The 25,564-nt window shown below is 39.5% G+C and overlaps 2 protein-coding genes across 2 annotated transcripts; both read left to right on the top strand.

The window, feature by feature from the left end:
• The first annotated feature begins 4,940 nt into the window (after window positions 1-4,940).
• Window positions 4,941-5,315, top strand: LOC133799535 (uncharacterized). The gene has a single exon (XM_062237544.1). It carries the CDS (start codon window positions 4,941-4,943, stop codon window positions 5,313-5,315), a length of 375 nt encoding a protein of 124 aa, XP_062093528.1.
• Window positions 5,316-11,696: 6,381 nt separating this feature from the next.
• Window positions 11,697-13,582, top strand: LOC133800813 (monolignol oxidoreductase AtBBE-like 13). The gene has a single exon (XM_062238879.1). The coding sequence runs from the start codon at window positions 11,750-11,752 to the stop codon at window positions 13,427-13,429; it is 1,680 nt and encodes a 559-aa protein (XP_062094863.1). The 5' UTR covers window positions 11,697-11,749; the 3' UTR covers window positions 13,430-13,582.
• The last annotated feature ends 11,982 nt before the right edge of the window (window positions 13,583-25,564 follow it).

Raw genomic sequence — 25,564 nt, 5'->3', positions numbered from 1 at the left:
GGCAGAGCTTGAGAGGTCACAACTTGAAAGGGAGTCTCAACATCAGAGTGAGGGGTCTGGTACTAAATTTGACATTAATTTGTCCCCGGTCGGTCAATACGAGATACTAAGTAAAGTACTTAGGGAGAGATTTGACTACCAAAGAGGAGTGGGTTATTGGGTGAAAGGAAAAGGGAGAAAGTCAACCTCCTGCTCTACAAATCAAAGTCAATCCCAAGCACATATTGCTGCTATGCCTCATGAAGATATGACTACTATGACTCTGATGATGAAGGCAATGTGTGAGACGATTCAGATGGTGACACCTCAGTAACCCAGCAATTTGTATAACCCATGGTATGAAAACTTTCTGCATATGTATTTGCCACCACAATACCACCACCCATCTGTAGAAGGTGGTACATCTTCTCAGAGTAACATCGCCCATCCTGACCTTCATACACCACCATAGCAACAGTACCAACCTCCTTCACAGTATCTGTCATATATGTCGTCGCAACAACCTCTGTACTATCAAAATCAGTACATATTTGGATGCTCTTCCTAGTCTCCTACACTCTATTTTAACTTTACCGACTTTCTAGGAGGATCAATGCAGCATCCGTAGCCTACTCTTAGGTATGGTGAACTTGGGGGTTCCTTGCACCAGAAACCATTCTTTAGATATGGTGAGTTTGGGGGCGGGTCGCAACAACAGGAGCAACCTTTTTTATCAACCCCGATACGCCCACAACCTCGGGGTCAAATTGGGGACCTCACGCTTGGACGATCTTCACAGCAGCCTTATATTCCTTCACTGCCACTGCCACAGCCACCACCACCGCCATAGCCACAGCCACAGCCACAGCCACTGCACAACAGAATGTTGAAGATGAGGATAATTACCAAATTAACCTTAATTATTATATTTAGTTATTAGTTTATGTATTTTGATTAAATTAATAGTGTAATTATTTATTATGACAATATCGATATTAGTTAGTTTGCATGATAAATATTAAAATTATATATTAATTTTAATGTTAGTTATGTTGAAATTGATTAATTGGTTATTTTACTAAAATTTATTATGAATTAGTTTTAAAAATATTTAAATTTAATGAATATTAATTTATTTTAAATTAATATTAAAAAGTCTAATAAAAAAAAATTAGAAAATCATTAGCAGTGGACCCTGCAGCTAATAAATTTTATTAATCGGTTCTGACACATACTTTAGCGGCAGGCTCTGCCGCTACTACCCGTCGTTAATAATATATTAGAAGCAGCGGGTTGTCAGTCCACCGCTAATAACTCTTATTAGTGTCAACTTATTACCAGCGGGGAAGTAGCGGCAGATCCCCACCGGTAATTGTTAATAACAGCGGAGGGTCGATTTAGTAGCGACAGAGCTTACCGCCGCTAATGCCATTAAATGTTGTAGTGAACGCTACTGAGGGAAAGCTCACACCACCTTCTTCAAGCACTATCACCACCGATATTCGATGATGTTATTGGATGAAGCCAACCTACTCCAAATGAAGATGATGACAACCATTTCTTCTACTCTTACTTTAATTTCTATTTTTATAGTTTTTATGATGATCAAGACGCACAATTAATTAAGTAATATTTTTTTTTGTTTACATGATAATTATTTTTGTAGTATTGGATTTTTTATTTACAAGACCATTAATGTAATGTCTTTTGATCATAATAATCTAATTATTTTAATTTTGAATTATTTGTACATCTTAAATCAAAATAAAATTTGATATTAATGTATTAAAATTATATTTATTTTATATATAAAAAAATTGAATATAACATTATTTTATATATATAAAGGAAGACTTTTGTTGGCTTGTTTTTGCGTCGCAAAAGTGTACTTTTCTCGGCGTTTTTTAAGTTGCCAAAAATGGACTTTTGTCAGCATTTTTTTGCAGTGGTAAAAGTTTATTTTTCCCAACCTCTTTTAGCGTCATGAAAAGTCTACTCATGACGTCAGACCATTGAATTTTTCCAAGTGCATTTTTCCTTTCCCGATGCATTTTGTCGCCGTTGATAGTCACATTTCCCAACGTTTTCATTTTCGTCGCTAAAAGTCACTTTAGTGGCGCAACATTGGCGTTGGTCTTTCATAGTGCAGGAAAGCACTGCCAAAAGTTTTTGACCTTTGCTAGTGCGTTTTGTATATTTTTGCATGTTAAAAACACAAGCTGACAAAAATATTGTATCTTGTAGTGTAAGTATGCGTTCATTGCCTTCAAGGTTTGTTGCAGGCCATCTAATTGTTTTGAGAACCTGTTGAGTAGTAGGTTAAGCATCAGAAGTTCCCCTTAATGTAGTGTCATGGACTAGATCATTGTTTCATTAAACCACTAAAAAATTTTATGACAGACCATTGTTTCATTCGATTACTAAATTTTCTATGTTTTGTGCCATTGTTTTTCACTCAAAATAACATTATTTTATTTGAGGTTAGTGATGCGATGTTGCTGGAGAAAGGTGTTGAGAACATTGCGAAGTCTTTAGTTGGTCATGTTCTAACGACTAAGGGAGTTAGGAGGGACAATTTTATTTATATGGTTAGCATTTTCTGGAAGATTCAAGGGACATTTGAGGTTGAATATATGGGGACGAGCATTTTCAAATTCAGATTTGAATTGCTTTCTGATAGGAAAAGAGTTTTGGAAGGTGGCCCCTGGATATATGAAGATAGTCTTTTAGTGCTAAAAGAATTAGAGTAGTTTGTGAGTCCTCTTGAGATGGTCTTTGATGTCGTTCCCTTTTGGATCTAGATTTACCAACTTCCTGTTTTTTTTTATGGATTGTGACTGGGGCTTTGAACTTGGCAAGTCAGTCGGGTCTGTCATCGATGTGGATAAAAATTCTTCTGGGGACTGCCTTGGCTGGTACCTCCGTGTTTGAGTGTATGTTGATGTTTCAAAACCTCTCACAAGGGTCATTAAGAAGCTATTAAAAATGGGACACGACCCTATTATTTTACTTGTTAGATATGAACAGTTGCCTTACCTTTGTTATTTTTGTGGAATACCTTGTCATCCTTTGAGTGAGTGTACCAAGAAACAGGTGGGGATGAGCAACAATGAGACTATGAAATATGGTAATTGGATACGAGTCCCTGACCAGGCCAAAAATACTCACGTGACTTTTAAGCGTGGTAGGGGTAAAGGTGGGGACCCATCAGGTCTATCCAGTGGTGAGATTCATGTTCAAACTGGTGGTGGCAGTGGTGCTTCTTCTGGCAAGGGTGGAGCTCAGATTTGAAAATCAAGGGACATCAATCTTAGTCGTAAGTTTCACTCACCTGGAGATATTTTCAGGAAGTCAAATATGGTGAGCAACACTTCAGGAAATAATTCTCAAGAAAAGGAAAGCAATATTAAAAGAAAAGCCAAGGCCTCATCTGATCACAAGCTATCAACAACAGTCAATGGGAAAGGTGACACCTCAACAACCTTGTCTTGAAACAAATCTATTTATTTGGGGAAACCAAATTCTATCCCGATTCTTGGTTTTAACTTACCTGATATTGGAGAAAAAGACAAATCTCCACCTCTTGGGACCATGGCATCACCACGTGAACCCCCTGTTGTCGTGGTACCCAATCCATCTATTGATGATATGAAGCATGACACGTGTAATAGTGGAGCTACTAGCTCTCAGCTTAGTGAATCTTTACCGAATTCTCCCAAGCCATCATTGTCTCCCTCAATGTACCCTTCCATGTCCCCCATGCAGCCCATGCATTATATGAGTTTGGTTCTTTCAAGCCCGTCGATTGTCCCTGAAAGTGGCCAACTTTTTGGGCTTGGTTCAACACTTTCTTTACACGATCCTAGCAACTCCTCCTTACCGACGTTTGGGGGCAAAAGAAGAGTGCTTCTTGCAACTTTAAAATGGTCCACTTTATTGGGAAGTAGGGGTAAGAAAGCAAGAGATGGAGACAAGTTTGTTATTGCTCCAGGTCCAAAAAGAGTGGTTAAGCGAAAGACAATGAATCAAGTGATGACTCCATGCTTGGTTCATACAGAAGAAAAGAAGGAACTGTCCAACGCCTCAAGTAAGATTCCTAGTCTTGACGTTGATGGTGTTGATTCTTGTAATCTGAGTTTATCGGTGGTGCCTGCAGAGCAGGACCGCCAGTCATTATGAATGTTTTGGCATGGAACGTCCAAGGTGTGGGTAGAGAAATGACGTTCCAAGCGTTCCACACACATGTTAAGAATCTTGCTCTTGATATTGTCTTTTTATCCGAAACAATTGGAACCTCTTCTCAACTGAAATTACTTCATTTCAGACTAGGGTTTAGTAGTAAATTGGTGGTGGAAAAGGTTGGTAGAAGTGTGTTCTTTGCTTGCTTTGGATGGACCATGTGGATATCCACCTCCTTGAATACCATAAAGCTTATATAGATATTCTTGTTGTTTCACAGAACGCTTCTCCTTGGAGCTTTAACGGCTTGTGTGGGCAACTAGATTCGAACCTTATAACCCATTTTTGGGCCTTGCTTCGTCGTTTGGCCAACCAGCTCCAAGGCCCCTGGCTGTGCGGGGATGATTTGAATGAAATTATCCACAATGGTTAAAAAGAGGGTGGCCCTCTTAGGCCACGGTATTTGATGAATAATTTCAGAGAAGCTATTATTGATTGCGGTTTGATGGACTTGGGTTTCTCTGGCCCAAAATTCACTTGGTGCAACAAACACAAGAAACCTCCTTTGTGCAAGAATGACTTGATCGGTTCCTTTGCAACCAAGATTGGCTTATTCAGTTTCCTTTGTCTAATGTCAAGCACCTTGGCTTTCTAGATTCGGACCATAGGCCCTTATTTTTCTCCACTGTGTGCCCCCTGATGTGAGCTCCAATGCTAGAAGATTGAGGAACAATAGGTTCCACTTTGAAAAACCTTGGGCCACTGAGGATAACTGCATTGAGATGGTGGACAAAGGATGGGTCCACAAGTTAGATGATTATTTGTTGAATGTTACTGCTAATGTGTCTTCTCTGTCTTTGAGTATGAATAGTTGGAATAAAAATGTCTACAAAAGGCATCGTGGGACTATTTCCAGGAAAATAAAAGAATTGGAACTAATTGATGCCAACTTGGCTAGTTCGAATTATGCAAAATACCATAAATTGGAGAAGGAGCTGGATTTTCTTTATGAGAAAGAAGAAAAATATTGGTCAGCTAGAGCAAAGAATGATTGGTTGAAACTGGGGGACAAAAATTTGAGTTTCTTTCACAAGTGTGCTTCTAATTGTACAAAGAAGAACCTTATCCAAGGCCTCAATGATATGCATGGAAATTAGGTGGTAGGTACCGAGGACATAGTAGGAATCTCCCATGATTATTTCACCAGTATTTTCACTTCAGATCGGCCATCAGATGAGGATATGGACCTTGTTTTGAATACAGTTCCATGCAAAGTACCATCAGTGATGAATGATAACAAGGTATTCAAACCACACTTTACAAGAACATGAGTCAATTCTGACTAGTAGGGGTCTCAGACAAGGAGATACTTTGTCCCCATTCCTGTTCTTAATTTGTCCTGAGGGTCTCTCTTCCATGGTTAAGAAACACTACTCTGAGGGTACCCTTTCAGGATTGTCCTGTGGTAGGATTGGCCATACAATTTCCCACCTCCTGTTCGCTGATGATTGTTTGTTCTTCTTCAAAGCCTCCTTGGAACGAGGATCCTATTTTAAAAAGATTCTATCAGATTATGGGAAGGCTTCTGGTCAACAGGTTAACTTTGATAACTCCACAATCTGTTTCAGTCCAAATACAGATCGTTCAATGATTGATGGGTTGTCTAAGTCTTTGCATATTTCGGTGGTTGCTTCTCATGAAAAATATTTGGGACTTACGTGCTTTGCAGAGCATAGTAAAGAAACACTTGTTCAATTCTATCAAGGATAGAATCTGGAAAAAAATATTCAGTTGGAAGTCTAAGCTGTTCTTTATGGGAGGAAGGGAGGTGCTTAAGCAGCTATTTAGTCTATCCCGACTTATACAATGAATTTGTTCAAACTTCCCACAGAACTCATCAAGGAGATCCATAGAATTTGTGCCCGTTTCTGGTGGGGTGGAAATGAGACAAGGAAAAAAAAATGCATTGGTGCACTTGGGATCGTCTGTGTTGGCACAAAAATGATGGCGGACTTAGTTTCTAGAATCTGTGTCTTTTCAATCAAGCTCTTCTAGCCAAACAAGCCTGGAGGCTTTATAACTTCCTAGACTCTCTTGCAACTAAGGTAGTTAAATGTCTGTATTTTGCTAAGACTTCTTTTCACTTTGCTTCTAGCAAGAACAATGCCTCTTTCATGTGGAAAAGTATTCTATGGGGCAAATAAATTTTTGATAAAGGCTCGAGATGGTGTGTAGTGAATGGAGAGGCGATATCGGTTTACAAGGATAAGTGGATTCTTATTGGAGATGCCTTCTTATCTAGATCCCCTCATTCCTTACAGGAGGATATTAGGGTGGCGTCCTTGAGACTAACCTCGGGGGAATGGGATGCTGAGTTAATTAACTAGTCATTTCTCCACTGTAATGACCCAACTATTTATAAGACCTTGGACCATTAAAAACTACTAAACTTAGCTACTATTTTAAATAAAACATACATAAGAAATACTCATAACTTTATTGAAACTCTAAAATAGATATTGTATCAATAACATAAAAGTATAAAATGTGATAGGGTATGGGATCTCATTGTTTACAAAACATAAAACATAATTTTAAATACTAAGTACGGAATTACATAAAGAAAACATAATTTAAAATACTAAAAATAAATAACTTCGTCCTCGATCGACACGCAATCCATTGAGTCCATTCATCCTTAACACACAAGCCATGCTACCAAGAATCCTTCCGCCTTCATATATATTTTCCTGCATCACACTAAAAATAAAGGAGTGGGCCTAATGCCCAGCAAGGATAAATCTACTAACAATCGTAGATCATAAACATAAGGCTATAAACATATGACTAAAAAACATATATCATATAGGACTACAATGGCCATCATACTTCTCGGGGCTTGTTAACTAACCAAGTCATATGCCCATGAATTATTGAGGCTTGCTAGCTAGACAAGTCATATGCCCAAGGACTATAAAACATACTATACATATACATATCATAACATAAACTTAACATAACATAAACATAACAAATAAGCACGTAAAGTCTATCCTATTTTCCTTACCAAAAGTCGGGATATTTGGGAACAAGAACAAGATTTAGAAACTCCTATAAACCATCAGTAGAAAAGGTTGAGAATCTTTAAGAATAAAGAATGAATGTGGGAACTAAACCATCAAGAAGAAACTTACCAAGAAGGACCTTAAGTTTCAAGAACTCAAATACCTAATTAAGAATCAATAACAAGAGTTAGGATCTGAATAAAAGAAACTAAAGAAAACTAAAGAATTATAAAGAATGGGACTTAAGGAATAGAAATACCTTGGTTGACCTTATGGATTGGTCTAAACCTCACTTCCCAAGTGTTTATAAAAGCTTAGAATGATAAAGCTTTAACCCAAAAACCAAGTGTATTTCTCTATAGTAACACTAGCACCTTGGAGGCTCTGATCAAATGCTTGAAAAATGAACAAAATGTCTGAGTACTAGGTCCTATTTATAGAGTTCAAGGAGTGAAACTAAACCCTTTTAATTTGAATAAATAAATGATTTTAAAATGAAAAAGATTTGAATTTTCATTCAACTGACGCCCAGAACTTAGTCAAAATCGTTCAAAGGCAGGCCTAAGTTGTTAAGGGTATTTTTAAAATTTAAAAAGTCACACTTTCAAAACTACACTCATGGAGCCGATATCGCCCACCCTAGGCGATATATCGCCTCCCCCAGTATTCTCGAGGTTCGTTCGATCGTTCGTACAAAGTCGACGTGTTTTACGTATCTTCCATAGGCGATATATCGGCCCCTATTGTAACGCCCCACGTCACTATAGTTGCTTTCTTGAATGACGACTGGCCCTACAAACCCACATGAGTCTTTCCAACATGCTTTGTCCTCACTCAAATGCTTCCTGGGAAAACTTCCCAGGAGGTCACCCATCTTGAGATTACTCCAGGTCAAGCACGCTTAACTTTGGAGTTCTCAAGCGATGGGCTACCGAAAAGAAGATGCATCTTGTTGGCATAGGTAGTACCCATCAATCCATTTAAGCCCTCTTCAACTATGTAGTCCCATACCTACACAGCCTTAGAATCATCACACCTGACCTTCCCTAAACGGTGTGGGATTGCACAGCTTTTTACCTGGTCTTTCCCCTTACGGATCACAGAATTCTGACTGTCACAATCACCCACCCTTAGGGGTCCAACGTCCCCATCGGCCAAACTTCCAGCTGGGTCAAGACTCTGATACCATTTGTAACGCCCCACGTCACTATGACTGCTTCCTGGAATGACGACTGGCCCTACAAACCAACACGAGTCTTTCTAGTGTGCTTTGTCCTCACTCGCACGCTTCCTGGGAAAACTTCTTAGGAGGTCACCCATCTTGAGATTGCTCCAGGTCAAGCACGCTTACAGATCACGGGATTCTGACTGTCACAACATCGCCTGGGGAAGGTCAGGTGTGATGATTCTAAGACTGTGTAGGTATGGGATTACACAGTTGAAGATGGCTTAAATGGATTGATGGGTACTACCTATGCCAACAAGATGCATATTCTTTTCTGTAGCCCATCACTTGAGAACTCCAAAGTTAAGCGTGCTTGACCTGGAGCAATCTCAAGATGGGTGACCTCTTGGGAAGTTTTCCCAGGAAGTGTGCGAGCGAGTACAAAGCATGTTGGAAAGACTCGTGTTGGTTTGTAGGGCCATTCGTCATTCCAAAAAGCAGCCATAGTGACGTGGGGCGTTACAAATGGTATCATAGCCTTGACCCAGCCGGAAGTGTGGCCAATGGGGACGTCGGACTCCTAAGGGGGGTGATTGTGACAATCAGTATCCCGTGATCCGTAGGGGGAAAGACCGGGTAAAGCTGTGCAATCCCACACCGCCTGGGGAGGTCAAGTGTGATGATTCTAAGACTGTGTAGGTATGGGACTACACAGTTAAAGATGGCTTAAATGAATTGATGGATACTACCTATGCCAACAAGATGCATCTTCTTTTCGGTAGCCCATGACTTGAGAACTCCAAAGTTAAGCGTGCTTGACCTGGAGCAATCTCAAGATGGGTGACCTCCTGGGAAGTTTTCCCAGGAAGTGTGCGAGTGAGGACAAAGAACGCTGGAAAGACTCGTGTTGGTTTGTAGGGCCAGTCGTCATTCTAGGAAGCAGCCATAGTGACGTGGGATGTTACACCTATGCTGCGATTTATCGACATACGTGAATATATTAAACACGTATTTGTATTTTTTTTCAGCATAATTTGAATTGAGTAACAGCTTTGACTGAGTCATAATACAATCCTAATAGTTTCTGGAAGGTTCTAGAGCTTCTAGATCTTTCTTTTATTAAAATTATTCATCAATAATACTTAATTCCTTAATAATCATGACTATGACAAGTGCCATGCTCTTAATGGCTCTATCTAAACCTTAGGTTATAATAAATAATATATCTATGACCAACAATATTAATCAAACATTATATTATAATTAATATTCTTAAACTATAGATTAAACTTATAAAATCCATAACTGTTGCTATGAGTTTCCAATTAAGTCTCGACTTGAACCAAAAATCTACGGTAACTAACATACTACTAACTAATACTAACTATCATCTAGCTAGGCTAAGTAAACATTCTGGAACTCTACATCCATGAAGTTGTTGCTATTTTATCTATTCCTTCTATCTCTCGACATAGACAAGACAAGTTGGTGTGGCATTTTGATAACAATGGCTTCTATAGCATTCGAAGTGGTTATTGATTCGTTGTTCGGGCTATGGGACTTGGGCAGGCCTCCTCCTCTTCAGGAGTATCTCCTTGGTGGAAAAAGATCTGGGGCCTTAAAATCCCACCTAAAGTAAAAAAAAAAATTGGGTGGAGAGCTTCATTGGGTTGGCTCCCTTCTTTAGGAAGCCTCAACAATCACAGGATGAACATTGATGTGTCTTTCCCAATTTGTGGGTATGGTATCGAGTCAACCTGCCATGCACTTTTGATCTGCAAATCTCTGGATAAGATTAGGAAATTGTTCCCTTTCAAACTCCTTGACCACATCTTAGACGGCACTGACCCGTACTTCATGTTCTTGGTGGCCTGGTTATCCCAACCTTGTAAGGCACCTCATTCTTGCTGAAGTCAATCATTAATGATATTCCTTCCTGACACTCTTTTCTGTGATTGGAGTATCCGTTCTGGAGGTAAGGTTTTAACGAAAACTTACACCCACTTTGAGAGTAAAATGTTGATTACCCTATATCACATGCTCAATTCTCATGTTATTACTAATTGTCTGATACCGTTATAAGTGTTCATTATGGACCTTTTACGGAGGATGTTACAAGAATACCCGTTTTTGGGCGATAACAAAATATGAATCATGTATATTATTTGTGGCATTTATCTTATAAGGAAACACTTTAAAACTATACATATCATAATGGTTTCTGTACAGTTATGCTTGACCGCCCATGTAATCGATTGCCTCACGCCACTCCTCGGCTCCTAAAATGCGCTCACTAGATTGATTTTCTTATATAGCAAAAATCATGGCACAACAAATTAAACAATGAAGACAAGTAATGACATTTTAATTATAGGGACTAAACAATACTACCACACTACTTGAAACCGTGAAGCGATAAGCATCCATCAATCTTTTAAATTTTTTTATTATTTATTTCTAATGACAACGATCATTTGTGTTTATGGATGTAATTGGAAGCGTAAAGCAACTCTTTTTCAACCCCAAGATTTTGCTTTACTCCAAAACCTCTCATTGGATAATTGAACCTGGATGAATATTCTTCTCATTACCTATATTATATCTCTCATTTCTTAATATTATAGTTTTGTAATTTTATGTCATTATAGATCATTGAAATAATCATTATGTATAGCCGAATCACTACGCTACATATGCACTTGTATATATGCGCGCATTTATCTTCTCTTTAACCCCAAGACATTTCCCATTTCTTGCTTTCACGTTATATTTTATCTGTATTTGTTCTGTTTAGTTTCCCATCAAGGCTAATCCAATACATTTGAAACATCCCAAAATAGAATTATAAGTAATACTATTTTTATGAACAACGATAAAATATTATTTATTAAGTAACTCTCTAGATATTTTCCTAGGTTGGCCAACTTGTGTTTTATTTTAAGGAAAGAAAAGTTGCAAACTTTAATTTATTCATCGTACAAAAATAGATTTTTTTTTTCATGTTTGCTACCAATGATTTGTGAATTCATAAAATAATTATATATATATTTTTTTGTAAAATGATGATTAACTCCAAACTATTAGTTAAACTAATTTGTGATGAAATTTAGGCATGTAAATTACACTTTGAGATAAACATGTCAACTAAAAATAAAAATTCAAATATTATACTATAGATTCCACCAAATTTTTTTTTTTAAAAAAAAAGGCAAACGTGTAAATATAAATATTTGACTGTCAAATATTGTTCGATAAGATATAAATATATATAATTTTAAAAATTACTTTTATTCCTAAATATATTATTATAAAAGGTATCGAACACTTCAAGTCAGATCATAGAGAAACTCGAATATTAAACATGGCGTTTTGGATGAAACCATCCATGAGAGTACTAATACTATCAGTACTACTCATATTTCTTCTTCAATCTGAATCTTCATTGGGAGCTTCAGATTCAGCTTCAACCTTAGAAAGCTTTAAACAATGCGTCTCACTAAACTCAGACCTCTCAGTTCTTCCACTCTCAAATGTCTTCTTCGCCCCAAAAGACTCTTCCTTCACCTCAATACTCCAATCCTCAGCTCAAAATCTTCGTTACCTGGTCCCTTCAGCACCCAAACCAGAGTTTATCTTCACACCCTTGCACGATTCCCACGTGCAAGCCACCGTTATCTGCTCCAAACAACTCGGTCTCCATCTCAGAATACGAAGCGGAGGCCATGACTACGAGGGTCTCTCCTACGTTTCAGAGAACGAAACCCCTTTCATCGTCGTCGACCTCTCAAACCTTCGAGCCGTCAATGTAGACATCGAGGACAACACCGCGTGGATTCAATCCGGCGCCACCATCGGCGAAGTTTACTACAGAATTTCGCAGAAGAGCAAAGTTCATGGCTTCCCGGCTGGGCTTTGCACCAGCTTAGGCATCGGTGGCCACATAACCGGCGGCGCGTACGGGTCGTTGATGAGGAAATACGGCTTGGGAGTTGATAATGTGCTCGACGCTAAAATCGTCGACGTTCACGGAAAAATACTCGATAGAGATTCAATGGGAGAGAACTTGTTTTGGGCCATCCGAGGTGGCGGTGGAGCCAGCTTCGGAATCATTCTTTGGTGGAAGATAAAACTAGTGCCGGTACCGGAAAAAGTGTCGGTTTTTACAGTTGCTAAGACGTTGGAACAAGGAGCAACTAAGTTACTCTATAGGTGGCAACAAGTTGTGGACAAGCTTGACGAAAATCTCTTCGTTAGAACTATTATACAAACAGCAAGCGGCGGCGGAAGTGGCGGCGGCGATAAGAGTCAAAGAACTATAGTCACCGCCTATCAGGGCCTATTTCTCGGCGGCGCAGATAAACTCATGGGAGTCATGGAAAAGAGCTTTCCTGAGTTGGGTTTGACCAAAAAAGACTGTACGGAGATGAGTTGGATTGAGTCTGTTCTTTACATCGCCAGTTTTCCGGCTGGAACACCACCGGAAGTTCTTCTCCAAGGAAAGTCAACTTTCAAGAACTATTTCAAAGCGAAATCGGACTTTGTCAGAGAACCAATACCTGAAACTGGGTTGGAAGGTTTGTGGAAGAGGATGACAGAAGAGGACTCTCCTTTAACGATTTGGACTCCCTATGGTGGAATGATGAGCAAGGTCTCGGAATCGGAAACGCCATTCCCTCATCGAAACGGCACCGTTTTCATGATCCAGTGGCTGTCGTTATGGCAAGACGAAGAGAAAGACTCAGTTAAGCATTTTGATTGGATTAGGAAGGTTTATAGTTACATGGCTCCGTACGTATCAAAGTTTCCAAGGGAGGCTTATGTGAACTATAGAGATCTTGATCTTGGGATGAACAAGAAAAATGAGACGAATTTCATTGAGTCCGGTGGTTTTGGTAATAGGTATTTCAAGGCTAATTTTGATAAGTTGGTACTTGTTAAGACCATGATTGATCCTGATAACTTCTTCAGACATGAACAGAGTATTCCACCTCTTCCAAACTCCTCTTCACAAAGAATTAGTTTGCTTCATGTTATTAATTAATATGTACTTGTTTTGGTTATAAGTTTATCAATGTTTGTATTGAAGTGGAAAAATGTCATACTTCGGTATATATACATGTATGTATGTATAGTTGTGGTACATGTAGAAAATGTGGATGTTTAATGTCATTTTTCTCAGTACTATACTGTACAACATTGTTGTCAATAAAATAGATCGCACGCATAATCTAAATTGAGATTTATTGTTGGGAAATTACAACAAAGGATGAGAATATTACAACTAAACAGCACAAAGCTTCAAATGAGAACCAAGAAATTTATTTTAGAAAAGTGAAGGTTACAAACTTAAAAGCTTAGACCATCTTCAGTGGAGATGTAAATACTCTGTTATATTTGGCACAAAAAACCAATATGTGATATATTTGACACAATTTTTAGCACTATGCTCCATTACACAATTGTATAAACTAGATGCAAAAATCAATATTTCATTACTCCTCATTTGATATATATTGAAAATATACAAAAAAGAAATTGTAACACCCCAAATTTGCTAATAATAAGGCTTAGTGTCTTGATTAGTGTGTTGGGAGGGTATAAATGGATATTATGTACATTTTATGATTATATGAATTATGTGAGTTATATTATGATATGACTTAAGTATGCATGCAAATCCGTTTCTTATTAGAAGGGTATTTTAGTATTTTTGACCCGTTGAGGGTATATTTGTAAATATATGTGTTTTGTGATTTAGACCAAATTATTATGTGGATATATTTGAGGTATTCGGCATGAGACAATATTGGTGAGCAAATTAGCGTAAAAGTCACAACGGGGTTAAATACCCAGCTCGGGATTAGCTTAGGTATATTTTTGTAATTCAGTACATTACTGGGATTTATCGGGTAATGGGAAGTTATGTGGTGATTATTTGGGGATATTAGAATTAATTGGGAAATATGGTGTTGCTTGAGGATTAGTAGGGAATTGTAACGTCCTGATTAGTCAAGACCGTTACACTGTGTATTTTAAATAGTGCTAAACTCGCTAAAAGAGTCATTTGGACATAAACGTGCAACTAAACGTGGTTAGTGGTTTAGCGTTAAAATTTTCGGTCAAAAGGAATAGTTATTTCTTAAAATGTTAACTTGTACATGGGATCCCATGATAAACGTTTACAAAGTTGTTTAAAGTTTCAAAAGGGTAATTACAACTAGCTGACCTAAGCGGCAAAAATAGGGTTTAACCCTAGTTCCTCTGAGAAACCTTGGTCGTGGCGGTCAAGCAGTTGCATATGTACACATTGTCACCGAAGCTCTCCAACTCATGACTGGTCTAGCTTACCTTTCCCCTTACCTGCACCACATGGCACACGTGAGCCAAGGCTCAGCAAGAAAACTTAAACATGCTCATAAGCAGTTAACAACATGTTACCAAATTATAATAACCATGCCTAGCAGTATTAACCCTACTCATGCATGCATATCATTTATATAAATGACTACAGCATCATATGGGGCCAATTTCCCTAGATAAATGATCAATGAATCATACCGGCGCCTGTTGCCCAAAATACATAATTAATAAATCATATTGGGGCTCAGCACCGTAGGATATGAGACTAGTAAGTCACATGGGGCCCATTGCCCTATCCTCTGTATAAACAGCCTTGGAGTTGGCCAAGCGTACCTGGCGCTTAATTTTCCATGACCATTGGGTCAGAAAAATGTATGATGTGCTCCTAATTAAGCCTAACCATATCGACCAGCGTTCAATGCGCTATTGCCGCCCTTGACTGATAAGTCAATGCTTTCGACCAGCGCTCAACGAGCTATTGCCATTCTTGACTTATAAGTCAAGTCTTTTCAACCAGCTAATGCAGACAAGCATATATCATATAGCAAATATCCTGATACAAAGCATTTAACATGCTTAATCAACAATCACATGCATTGTAACGCCCTACTACCTTAGAGTCGTTACCATGTGATTTTAAAATGTGTCATTAGCTCGCTAATCGAGGTTTTAAATCGTAAAGTGTAATTAAATTGGAATAAAGATTCATTTAATGGAAATTAAGTATAAAAGGTTTGGACATCTATTAAACTCATAAAAGTGATACATTGGGATCAGAAAATACTGTTTCAAAATGTATTTACAATTCAAAAGTTAAGGTATAGTCGACCTAAGCGACAAAATCAATTGTATATAGCATGTCCCTCAAACAACCCCGGTCGTGGCAGCCATGAAGGCCGAACATGTACGTGCCGCTCCATGCTCTTCAACTCATGCTTGGTCAACCTTTCCTTTTCCCTTACCTGCACCATAGAGAACCCGTGAGCCAAGGCCTAGCAAGAAAACTCCACACATAGCATATGACAATTTAATCAATAAATACACAACTTTAAACAGATAACAGACTATTCACATAACGGCTTATGCTGACCTAGGTGTTTTACAAGGCATTGGGTTCACGGTCTTCACCAAATGGTTGAGCACAACACCCTGGATGGCCATGCCATGGCGACCTGCATTCCACATGCTTGTTGTCATTCAGCCTACATTCATCATGCTTATCGACGATCTCGACCTTCACTGATCCCAGCCATTGCCGATCAGTTACAATCATAAAAACATGACGTAACAATTATAAACATTCACATATACCATTAAACACAAATAAGAACTTCGGAATAATATTCTAGCCTCTGGGACCTCAAATTCTATTAAACCGAATAGTAAAACCCTTCCCGAAACCTTAAATTTGGGTTCCTGAGCTTAAAACCCTAAATTGGCCATTTCCCTTAATTTGAATCGCGATACGCTACAAGTTAGAGAGCCTTGGAGCTCTCTTCTGTGGGACACGGGCCACGCCCTGCCCTGCCTGCGCCATGATGTCTGGGAAAAATTTCAGAGGCTCCCAGCCTCTTTGCACACACAAGCCGCGGTGCCAGAAGGACAGGGCCGCGGCTCGAGTCCAAAACCCATAAACTTCCATGCATTTCTACGAGCCAACCCTCTTAAATCCACATAAATCAAACCTCAAACCTAGAATTATGTCCAAAATTCATATCAAAGCACATTAGCAGTATTAATACCCCAAAACTTATCTCATAAATTCATCCAAAACCCAAAATCAGATACTAAGTTTTAACCTCAAGAAAAGCTTCTAACTACAGCAAAAATACTATCAAAAATCAAAATAAAATCCTTACCTCAACTGCAATTCCGACCCTGAGCTAAATCCAAACACCTCAAGCTTCAAGCTTCCTCAAATCCTCAGCCAAATCTCCTTAAAATTCAAAAAAATTCCAAGCTTAGTGAGAGAGAGAGAGAGAGAGATAGAGCACCGAGAGAGAAATAAGTGTTTGAGAGAGAGAGAGAGTTGTGTTTGTCTTCTAATTTTGGTTCTTTCCACAGAGTTCCTAAGGGTGTATATATCCCTTAATACAACAGAACAAAATGCCCTAACTTATCCTTAGCCTTTCTAACACCACCAAGGGAAAAATCATTTTTTTCCACATTCCCGCTAATTCCTCGAATAGTCCTATAAATCCCCATTTAATCCCGACATACCCAAATAATCGCTAAGTGACTACCCGTTACCCGGTACTCCCGAACACGTGCTACATTCCCAAAATACCCCTAGGATCACCCCGAGCCGGGTATTCAACCTCATTGTGACTATTCCCCTATTCCACAATCCTGTGGTCTCAAGCACAACACACATATAATCACATTTATGCCCTCAACGGGCCAAAATTACAAGTATGCCTTTATTAACATTAATGGGCCCAAATGCATATTTAATTCACCTAAACATGCATGTCTTGTCATATAATCATTTAATTCAAATAATCACGTACTAATACAAACATATCACAATTAACCACGTAATCACATATTTAAATCAATTATTGCCCTCTCGACATACTAATCAAGCCACTAAGCCTTATTAGCAGATTTGGGACGTTACAACTATCCCCTCCTTACATAAATTTTGTCCTTGAAATTTACCTAAATAAATCGGATATCGATCCCGCATATCAAACTCAAGCTCCCACGTTGCCTCCTCTATCTTACTGTTTCTCCATAGCACTTTCACCAAGGCAATGGTCTTGTTCCACAAGACTTTATCTTTTCGGCCTAAGATCTGATCTGGTCTCTCCTCATAAGAAAACTCTTGATCCAGCTCTAGGTTTTCATAGCTCAACACATGTGTAGGATCTGATATGTACTTCCGGAGCAAAGACACATAGAATACGTTGTGAACCCCTGATAAAGCTGGGGGCATAGCCAGTCTGTAAGCTACCTCTCCAACCCATTCCAGAATCTCAAAGGGGCCAACAAACCTAGGACTTAGCTTGCATCTCACTCCCAATCGCTTCACTCCTCTCAAAGGAGCAACTCTGAGGAACACATGATCACCAACTTGAAGCTCTACGCTCCTGCGTTTCACGTGTGAGTGACTCTTCTATCGACTCTTGGAGGCGAACATGCGAGCTCTAATATTTTCAATTGCCTCGGTAGTCCTCTGAACAGCCTCAGAGCCTAAGTACTTTCTCTCACCCATCTCATCCCAATGGATGAGCGATCTACATTTCCTCCCATACAACTTTTCATACGGAGCTACTCCGATAGTCACTTGATAGCTGTTATTATAAGAAAACTCAATCAAAGGGAGATACTTACTCCAAGATCCCCCAAAATCCAGCACACAGGCCCGTAACATATCCTCAAGTATCTAAATCATCCACTCAGACTGCCAATCCTTCTGAGGGTGATAAGCAGGATTGAACTGCAACTGCGTACCCATAGACTTCTGCAGGCTCTCCCAAAACTTTGAGGTGAAGGTGGGGTCCCTGTCAGATACTATTGACCTCTGAGCCCCATGAAGTCACACTTTCTCCTTCACATACAACTCAACATACTGCTCCACCATATGAGTTGTTCTAACAGGAAAAAAGTGGGCTGATTTGGTGTACCTATCAACAATCACCCACATAGAATCATGTTTCCCTAACGTCTTCGAAAATCCAACCACGAAGTCCGTGGTGATGTCCTCCCACTTCCACTCCAGAATCCCTAAAGGCTGCAGCAACCCTGCTGGCCTTGGATGTTCAGCCTTCACCTACTGACAGGTTAAACATTTGGCCACATAATCCACTACATCCTTCTTCATCCCTGGCCACCAATACAGAGTCCTCAAGTCTTGGTACATCTTCTTCGTACCTGGATGTAGAGAATAAGGAGTAGTATGAGAATTATCCTGAATCTCTCGTCTAATACCAGAATCCATCGGAACGCATATCCAACCTCTATATTTCAACAGATCAATCTCAGAAATAGAAAAGTCTCTAGCCACTCCGGCTAAGACATCCTCCCTATATTTCCTCAACTGTGGATCCCCCTTCTACGCTTCCCTGATCTTCTCAAGGACCGTGGACTGAAGAGTGATATTGGCTAGCTGACCAACTACCAATTCAATTCCCTCTCTAGTCATCTCTTCAGCTAGCCTTTCTGATATCTGTCTAGAACTGAGTAACTGCCTTGGGCCCCTTCGAATCAATGCATCGACCACCACATTGGCCTTCCCCGGATGATACAAAATATCACAGTCGTAGTCCTTTACCAATTCCAGCCAATGCCTTTGGTGCATATTCAGGTCCTTCTGAGTAAAGAAATGCTTTAAGCTTTTATATTCAGTGTATATTTCGCACTTCTCTCCATACAGATAATGCCTCCATACCTTTAGTGCGAACACCATCACTGCCAGTTCTAAATCATGAGTGAGATTCCTCTGTTCATATTCCTTTAGCTGTCTAGACGCGTAGGTTATTACCTTCCCAACTTGCATCAACACACACCTCAAACCCTGCCTTGAAGCATCGCAGTAGACTACAAACTTTTCATTGTCTGATGGAAGACTCAGTAGGTGATCAGTCGTCGCTTCAACTCCTTAAAATTGTTCTCACATCTATTTGTCTAGACATACTTAGTCTTCTTACGTGTGAGCTCAGTAACCGGTGTGGCTATTCTGGAGAATCCATCAACGAACCACCGATAATACCCTGCTAATCCCAAGAAGCTCCTAACCTCTGGTACACTGCTCGTCCTGGGCCAATCCCTCACTGCCTCAATCTTGGTTGGATCCACCAGAATCCCTTCTTTACTCACAATGTGGCCCAGAAATGTTACTTGGGGCAACCAAAACTCACATTGACTGAACTTAGCATATAGCCTATGAACCCTCAACCGTTGTAGTACCAAACAAAGATGTTGCTCGTGCTATGTCTCTGATTGGGAGTATACCAGTATATCATTAATGGATACGATCACAAACTTATCCAAATAATTCCTAAATACCATATTCATCAAGTCCATGAAGGTTGTTGAGGCATTATTTAATTCAAAGGACATGACCAAGAATTCATAATGTCCATTCCTCATACGGAATGCGGTCTTTGGTATATCCTCCTCCTTAATCCTCAATTGATGGTAGCCAGATCGAAGGTCGATCTTAGAGAACACCGTCTTCCCCTGTAGCTGGTCAAACAAGTCGTCGATCCTAGGTAGTGGATACTATTCTTAATGGTCAACTTATTCAGCTCTCTCCAGTCAATGCACATCCTTAAGGCCCCATCCTTCTTCTTGACGAACAACACTGGAGCATCCCATGGCGAAAAACTAGGTCTGATTAATCCTAGATCCAGTAAATCGTGCAACTAAATCTTCAATTCCTTCAACTCTGCTGGAGTCATTCTATAAGGTATCCTAGATATTGGCTCCACCCCTGGTGCCAACTCTATGACGAACTCGATCTCTCGGTGTGGTGGCAACCCTGGCAGGTGATCGCGAAAATATGTGATACGCAAGTATACGTAATCGATTCAAGTAATATAGATAGTAAATAAGAATCATTCCCACAGAGACTATAATCCAATTACCAATAATTGTTCTTTACTTTCTATTTGGCAAGCACAATTTAGATGAATAAATGTAATTACAAAACTTAAATAACTATAAACAAAATAATTAATTAAAAGATGAAAATCAATAATAAAAAAACCTAGGGTATTAACTTCATCAACTTTTCATTCTATTAATTTTATTAATCAGTTCTAAATTTCTTTCTTCCTATTCTAATAGCAGGTTAACATAAATCGATTCCTATTCTATTTTAAGATATAAGATCTCAACATATATGCAGGTTTTCTACATCTTTGTGATAAACTTAAACATATAGCAGGCATTAAGCATAGAAACCTAATTGCTACACAAGCCATACAGGTACTTTCATCCATTATGTAACCTATGTCTATATAACGATAACATATTTAATTCTCATCTTTTGAATTTTGAATCAAAATCATAAATCAAGCAAATATTGATCAGGTATTTACTAGCATTAAGAAAACATCATATAAATTAGAATAAAGAAGAAGAATCAATAGAACATCATAATATCATTAAATAGAAATCCAAGCAACTACATTAACCCCTAGATAGAGGTGTTTAGTTCATATCGGATATGACTAAACACAACAAAATAATTATTCAGAAACATAAAATTTAAAAGCTTGAAGAAGAAATAGAAATATGAAAGTGTAGAAAAAATTGTCTGAGAATCAAATTTACTCTCTAAATTTGTAATTAAAATCTGACCTAACCCTAATTAAAACATAAAGTCTGAATTTATACTAAAAAAACATGAATTCCTCTTTTTTTTTCATAGGTGAGTCGTGACTTGGCCTTTCCTAGGTCGTGGTCTGTGTCTTTTTAAAACACTTCAAAATTTGATTAGCCCTCCATGCACCGTGGCCCTCTAAACCCAGGTCGTGACCCGCCTCTCCATGGACCTCCTGAGTTTGCCTCTGACTTCTACTAGCGTCATGACTCTATTGTCCAAGTCGCAACTCTAATTCCTTTCAGCAACCCTTCAACCTCTGACTTTACTAGAGTCGCAGCCCTTAAGCCCATGCAGGGACTTTAATTCCATTTTTTTTCTCTAGATTTTAACCTTTTGATATCTTTCCTTCATCATAGCTTATTATAATTCATCCTTAGCACCAATTTAAGTCGAAAAACCACCAAAAGCTCCATTTTCCACCATTTTTTCTTCTTTTCACTTTTAGCTTATGATCCAAAGTACCGACCTACAACAAAGACAAACAGAAGTTTAATCTTACACAAAATAAACATAAAGACTAAAGATTACCACAAACACACATTCTAAAACGACACTAAAATGGAGTTATTAGCAGGTTTGCTGGGAATACATCAGGAAACTCACACACTATTCTGGTCTCATCCGGTCCAACTGAAATGATCCTAGAGGTATCCACTATGTTTCCTAGGAATCCTATGCAACCTTCTTGCATTAGGTCTCTAGCCTTCAGTGCAGAGATCATAGGTACTCGTAACCCACTCACTGTCTCAACAAACACAAAGGGTTCCTCCCCTTCCGGTTCAAAGGTCACCATTCTTTGTCTGCAGTCTATCATCGCCCCGTACTTCGACAATCAGTCCATCCCCATAATCATGTCAAAGTCATCCATCCCTAGTTCAATCAGACCCATCGACAACTCCCTACTGTCTATCTGTACTGGTAATGCTCTAACCCATCTTGTAGAGACTACCAGTTCCTCACTTGGCAACAAGGTCCTCAATCTTGTAGCATACAAATCACAAGGCCTACACAAACGGTCTATCACCCTAGCAGAAACAAATGAATGAGTAGCTCCTAAATCAACGAGCACTAGAAATCTGACCTATCACAATTGAGGGACTAGCCTCAGCCTTGGTCTGGGTCAAGGTAAACACTCTGGCTGGAGTGAGGCTGTCACTCTTCCTCGGTTCTTCCTTTCTAGCTTATGGGCAGTCCTTCCTTAGATGACTGGCGCTCTCATAGATCAAGCATGCTCTGACTTTGTACTCCCCCATATATTATCGCCTGCACTATGGGCACTTTAGGAAGCTTCTCCAATTTACTCCCCCGCCCTGACAGCCACAAAAAGCACCCCGTGTCCTCCTATCTGAACTAGGACGAACAAAAGAATCTGAGGTCTTTCTCTTCTGCTCACTGGGGCCACCACCCCGACTAGAACCATTGAAATAAGGCATCGTTCTCCGGGCATCGCACCTTACAGCGCCTTCTCTCCATATCTGATCTTCAGCCCTCTTAGCTGTAAGGGCCTTTTCCACTACCTGGACATAAATGGTAGTCCTCGGATCCAGTGTTATCTTAACATCACGGGCTATCATCACATTCTATCCCCATACAAAATGATCTATCTGTGCCATATCAGTAGGCACCAAATCTGACGCAAACTTCGCCAATCGGTTAAACTTGAGAGCATATTTTGTAACATTCATTCTCTTTTGAGTCAGATTAGAAAAATCATCCACCTTAGTAGCTCGGACTGCAACACTGTAATATTTCTCATTGAAGACATCTCTTAATTCATCCCAGGTCATAATTGTCACATCCTTCCTCAGGGACACAACTTCCCACCAGATGTGGGCGTCTTCTCTCAACATGTAGTTGGCACAAGCCACCCTCTCCTTTCCTTCCACCCTCATGAGATCCAGGATAGAAGAAGTCATATTCATCCACTGCTCTGCCCGCAGTGGGTTTGGACCGCCCTCAATGGTGGTAGGGTGTTGTTTTCTGAACCTTTCATGCATAGGCTCCCACCTGTTCTCCATTACAGGCTGGGCTAGCACTAGTGGCACAAACTATGGAATCTAACACCCCGAGGAGGAGTCTGCTGCCTCAGTTCTCGGAGTTCGTCTTTAGTTCGTTGAAGTATCACTTGCATTTCGGCAAACATTTATTGCCAGTTTTGTGGAGCAAGTGGAGGGTTCTGACCTTGGTTGTCATCTTCGGCCATGTTTCCACGAAGTGTAATCGATCACCAGGGTATAACTTCAATATGCCTGCAATGAATTATGCCACACATCAGGCATGATAACAAAATCCAAAAACCACCTCCCAGTCCTATTAGTCAAATACAACATCAAGTCAACATATTGCATAAACATATAGCAATCAAAAGGGGCCATGCCCTGTTCATCATGCTCTATTAATAATATTCAAGAAAACAGGGCAACTCAGACAAGCAATTAAACACATAATTCACTTAATACTGACCAACCTTTAGTCGAGATTGTCTCTGGCAGTGAGCGTACATGTTCGGTCGATCTCCAGGAACCATAAACCTTGGCATGCTCTAATACCATGTTATAGTGCCATACTACCTTAGATTCGTTACCATGTGATTTTAAAATGTGCCACTAGCTCGCTAATCGAGGTTATAAATCGAAAAGTGTGACTAAATTGGAATAAAGATTCATTTAATGGAAATTAAGTATAAAAGGTTTGGACATCTATTAAACTCATAAAAGTGATACATTGGGATCCCAAAATTCTATTTCAAAATGTATTTAGAATTCAAAAGTTAAGGTATAATCAATCTAAGCGACAAAATAAATTGTTTATAGCATGTCCCTCAAACAACTCTGGCTGTAACAGCCAGGTAGGCCGAACATGTACGCACCGCTCCATGCCCTCGAACTCATGCTTGGTCGGCCTTTCCTTTGCCCTTACCTGTACCATAGAGCACCCGTGAGCCAAGGCCCAGCAAGAAAACTCCACACATAGCATATGCCAATTCAATCAATAAATACACAACCTTAATAGATAACAGACTATTCACATAACGACCTATGGCGACCCAGGTGCTTTACAAGGCACTAGGTTCACGGTCTTCATTGAACAGGTGAGCACAACACCCTGGATGGCTATGCCATGGAGGCCTGCATTCACCATGCTTGTTGCCATTTGGCATGCATTCATCATGCTTATCTTCGTTCTCGGCCTTCGCCGATCCTGACCTTCACCGTTCCTGACTTTCGTCGATCAGTTACAATCATACAAACATGGTGTAACAATTATAAACAATCACATATAGCATTGAACACAGATAATCAGGCCATGCCCTGCTCTACGGGCACAAACAGTTTTCTCACCTCTGTCCCGAGCTGACTGATTAATGCGATCTTGAGCACGATCCCCTAAACCTGAGCCTTGGCGGTAAAACCTAGTCACAACACAATAATAATAATAATAATAATAATAATAATAATAATAATAATAATTCCATCAAGCACTAAATCAAATAAGAACTTCCAAATAATATTATAGCCTTCGGGACCTCGAATTCTACTAAATTGGGTAGTAGAATCCTTCCTGAGCCCTTAAATTTGGGTTCTTGAACTTAAAACCCTAAATTGGCCATTTCCCTTCATTTGAGTCTCGGCGCGCTACAAGTTAGAGAGCCTAGGGCTCTCTTTCAAAGGAAACGGGTCGCGGCGTGCCCTGCCTGTGCCGCAATGCCTGGGCAAAGTTTCTGAGGCTCCCAGCCTCTTCACACACATGAGCCGCGGCTCGAGCCCAAAACCCATAAAATTCTATGAATTTCTACGAGCCAACCCTCTAAAATCAACCTAAATCAAACCTTAAAACTAGAATTTTGTCCAAAATTCATATCAAAGCACATCATCAATATTAATACCCCAAAATTTATCTCATAATCTTATCCAAAACCCAAAATCAGATCCTAAGTTTGAACCTCAAGAAAAGCTTCTAACTACAGCTGAAATACTATTAAAAATCAAAACAGAATCTTGACCTCAACTACAATTCCGACCCTAAGCTAAATCCAAACACTTCAAGCTTCAAGCTTCCTCAAATACTCAGCCAAATCTCCTCAAAATTCAACAAAACTTCCAAGCTTGGTGAGAGAGAGAGAGAGCATTGAGAGAGAGAGAGAGAGAGTTGTCTTTGTCTTCCTATTTTGGTTCTTTCCATAGAGTTCCTAAGGGTGTATATACCCCTTAATACAAAAGACCAAACTGCCCCTAACTTATCCTTAGCCTTTCTAACACCACCAAGGGAAAAATCGTCTTTTGCCACATTCCCACTAATTCCTCGAATAGTCCTATTAATCCCCATTTAATCCTGACATACCCAAATAATTGCTAAGTCACTACATGTTACCCGGTAATCCTGAACACGTGCTACATTCCCAAAATACCCCTAGGCTCACCCCGAGCTAAGTATTCGACCCCGTTGTGACTAATCTGCTATTCCGCTCCCTAGAACCGTTTC

This window comes from Humulus lupulus, chromosome 9 (assembly GCF_963169125.1).
Source record: "Humulus lupulus chromosome 9, drHumLupu1.1, whole genome shotgun sequence".
In the NCBI taxonomy this organism is placed as follows: Eukaryota; Viridiplantae; Streptophyta; class Magnoliopsida; order Rosales; family Cannabaceae; genus Humulus; species Humulus lupulus.
This window is presented reverse-complemented; position numbering and strand designations above follow the sequence as displayed.

Bases quoted from the DNA above. Each gene is read 5' to 3' on its own strand.
- LOC133799535 (XM_062237544.1), top strand. From the start codon at position 4,941: ATGGTGGACAAAGGATGGGTCCACAAGTTAGATGATTATTTGTTGAAT.
- LOC133800813 (XM_062238879.1), top strand. From the start codon at position 11,750: ATGGCGTTTTGGATGAAACCATCCATGAGAGTACTAATACTATCAGTA.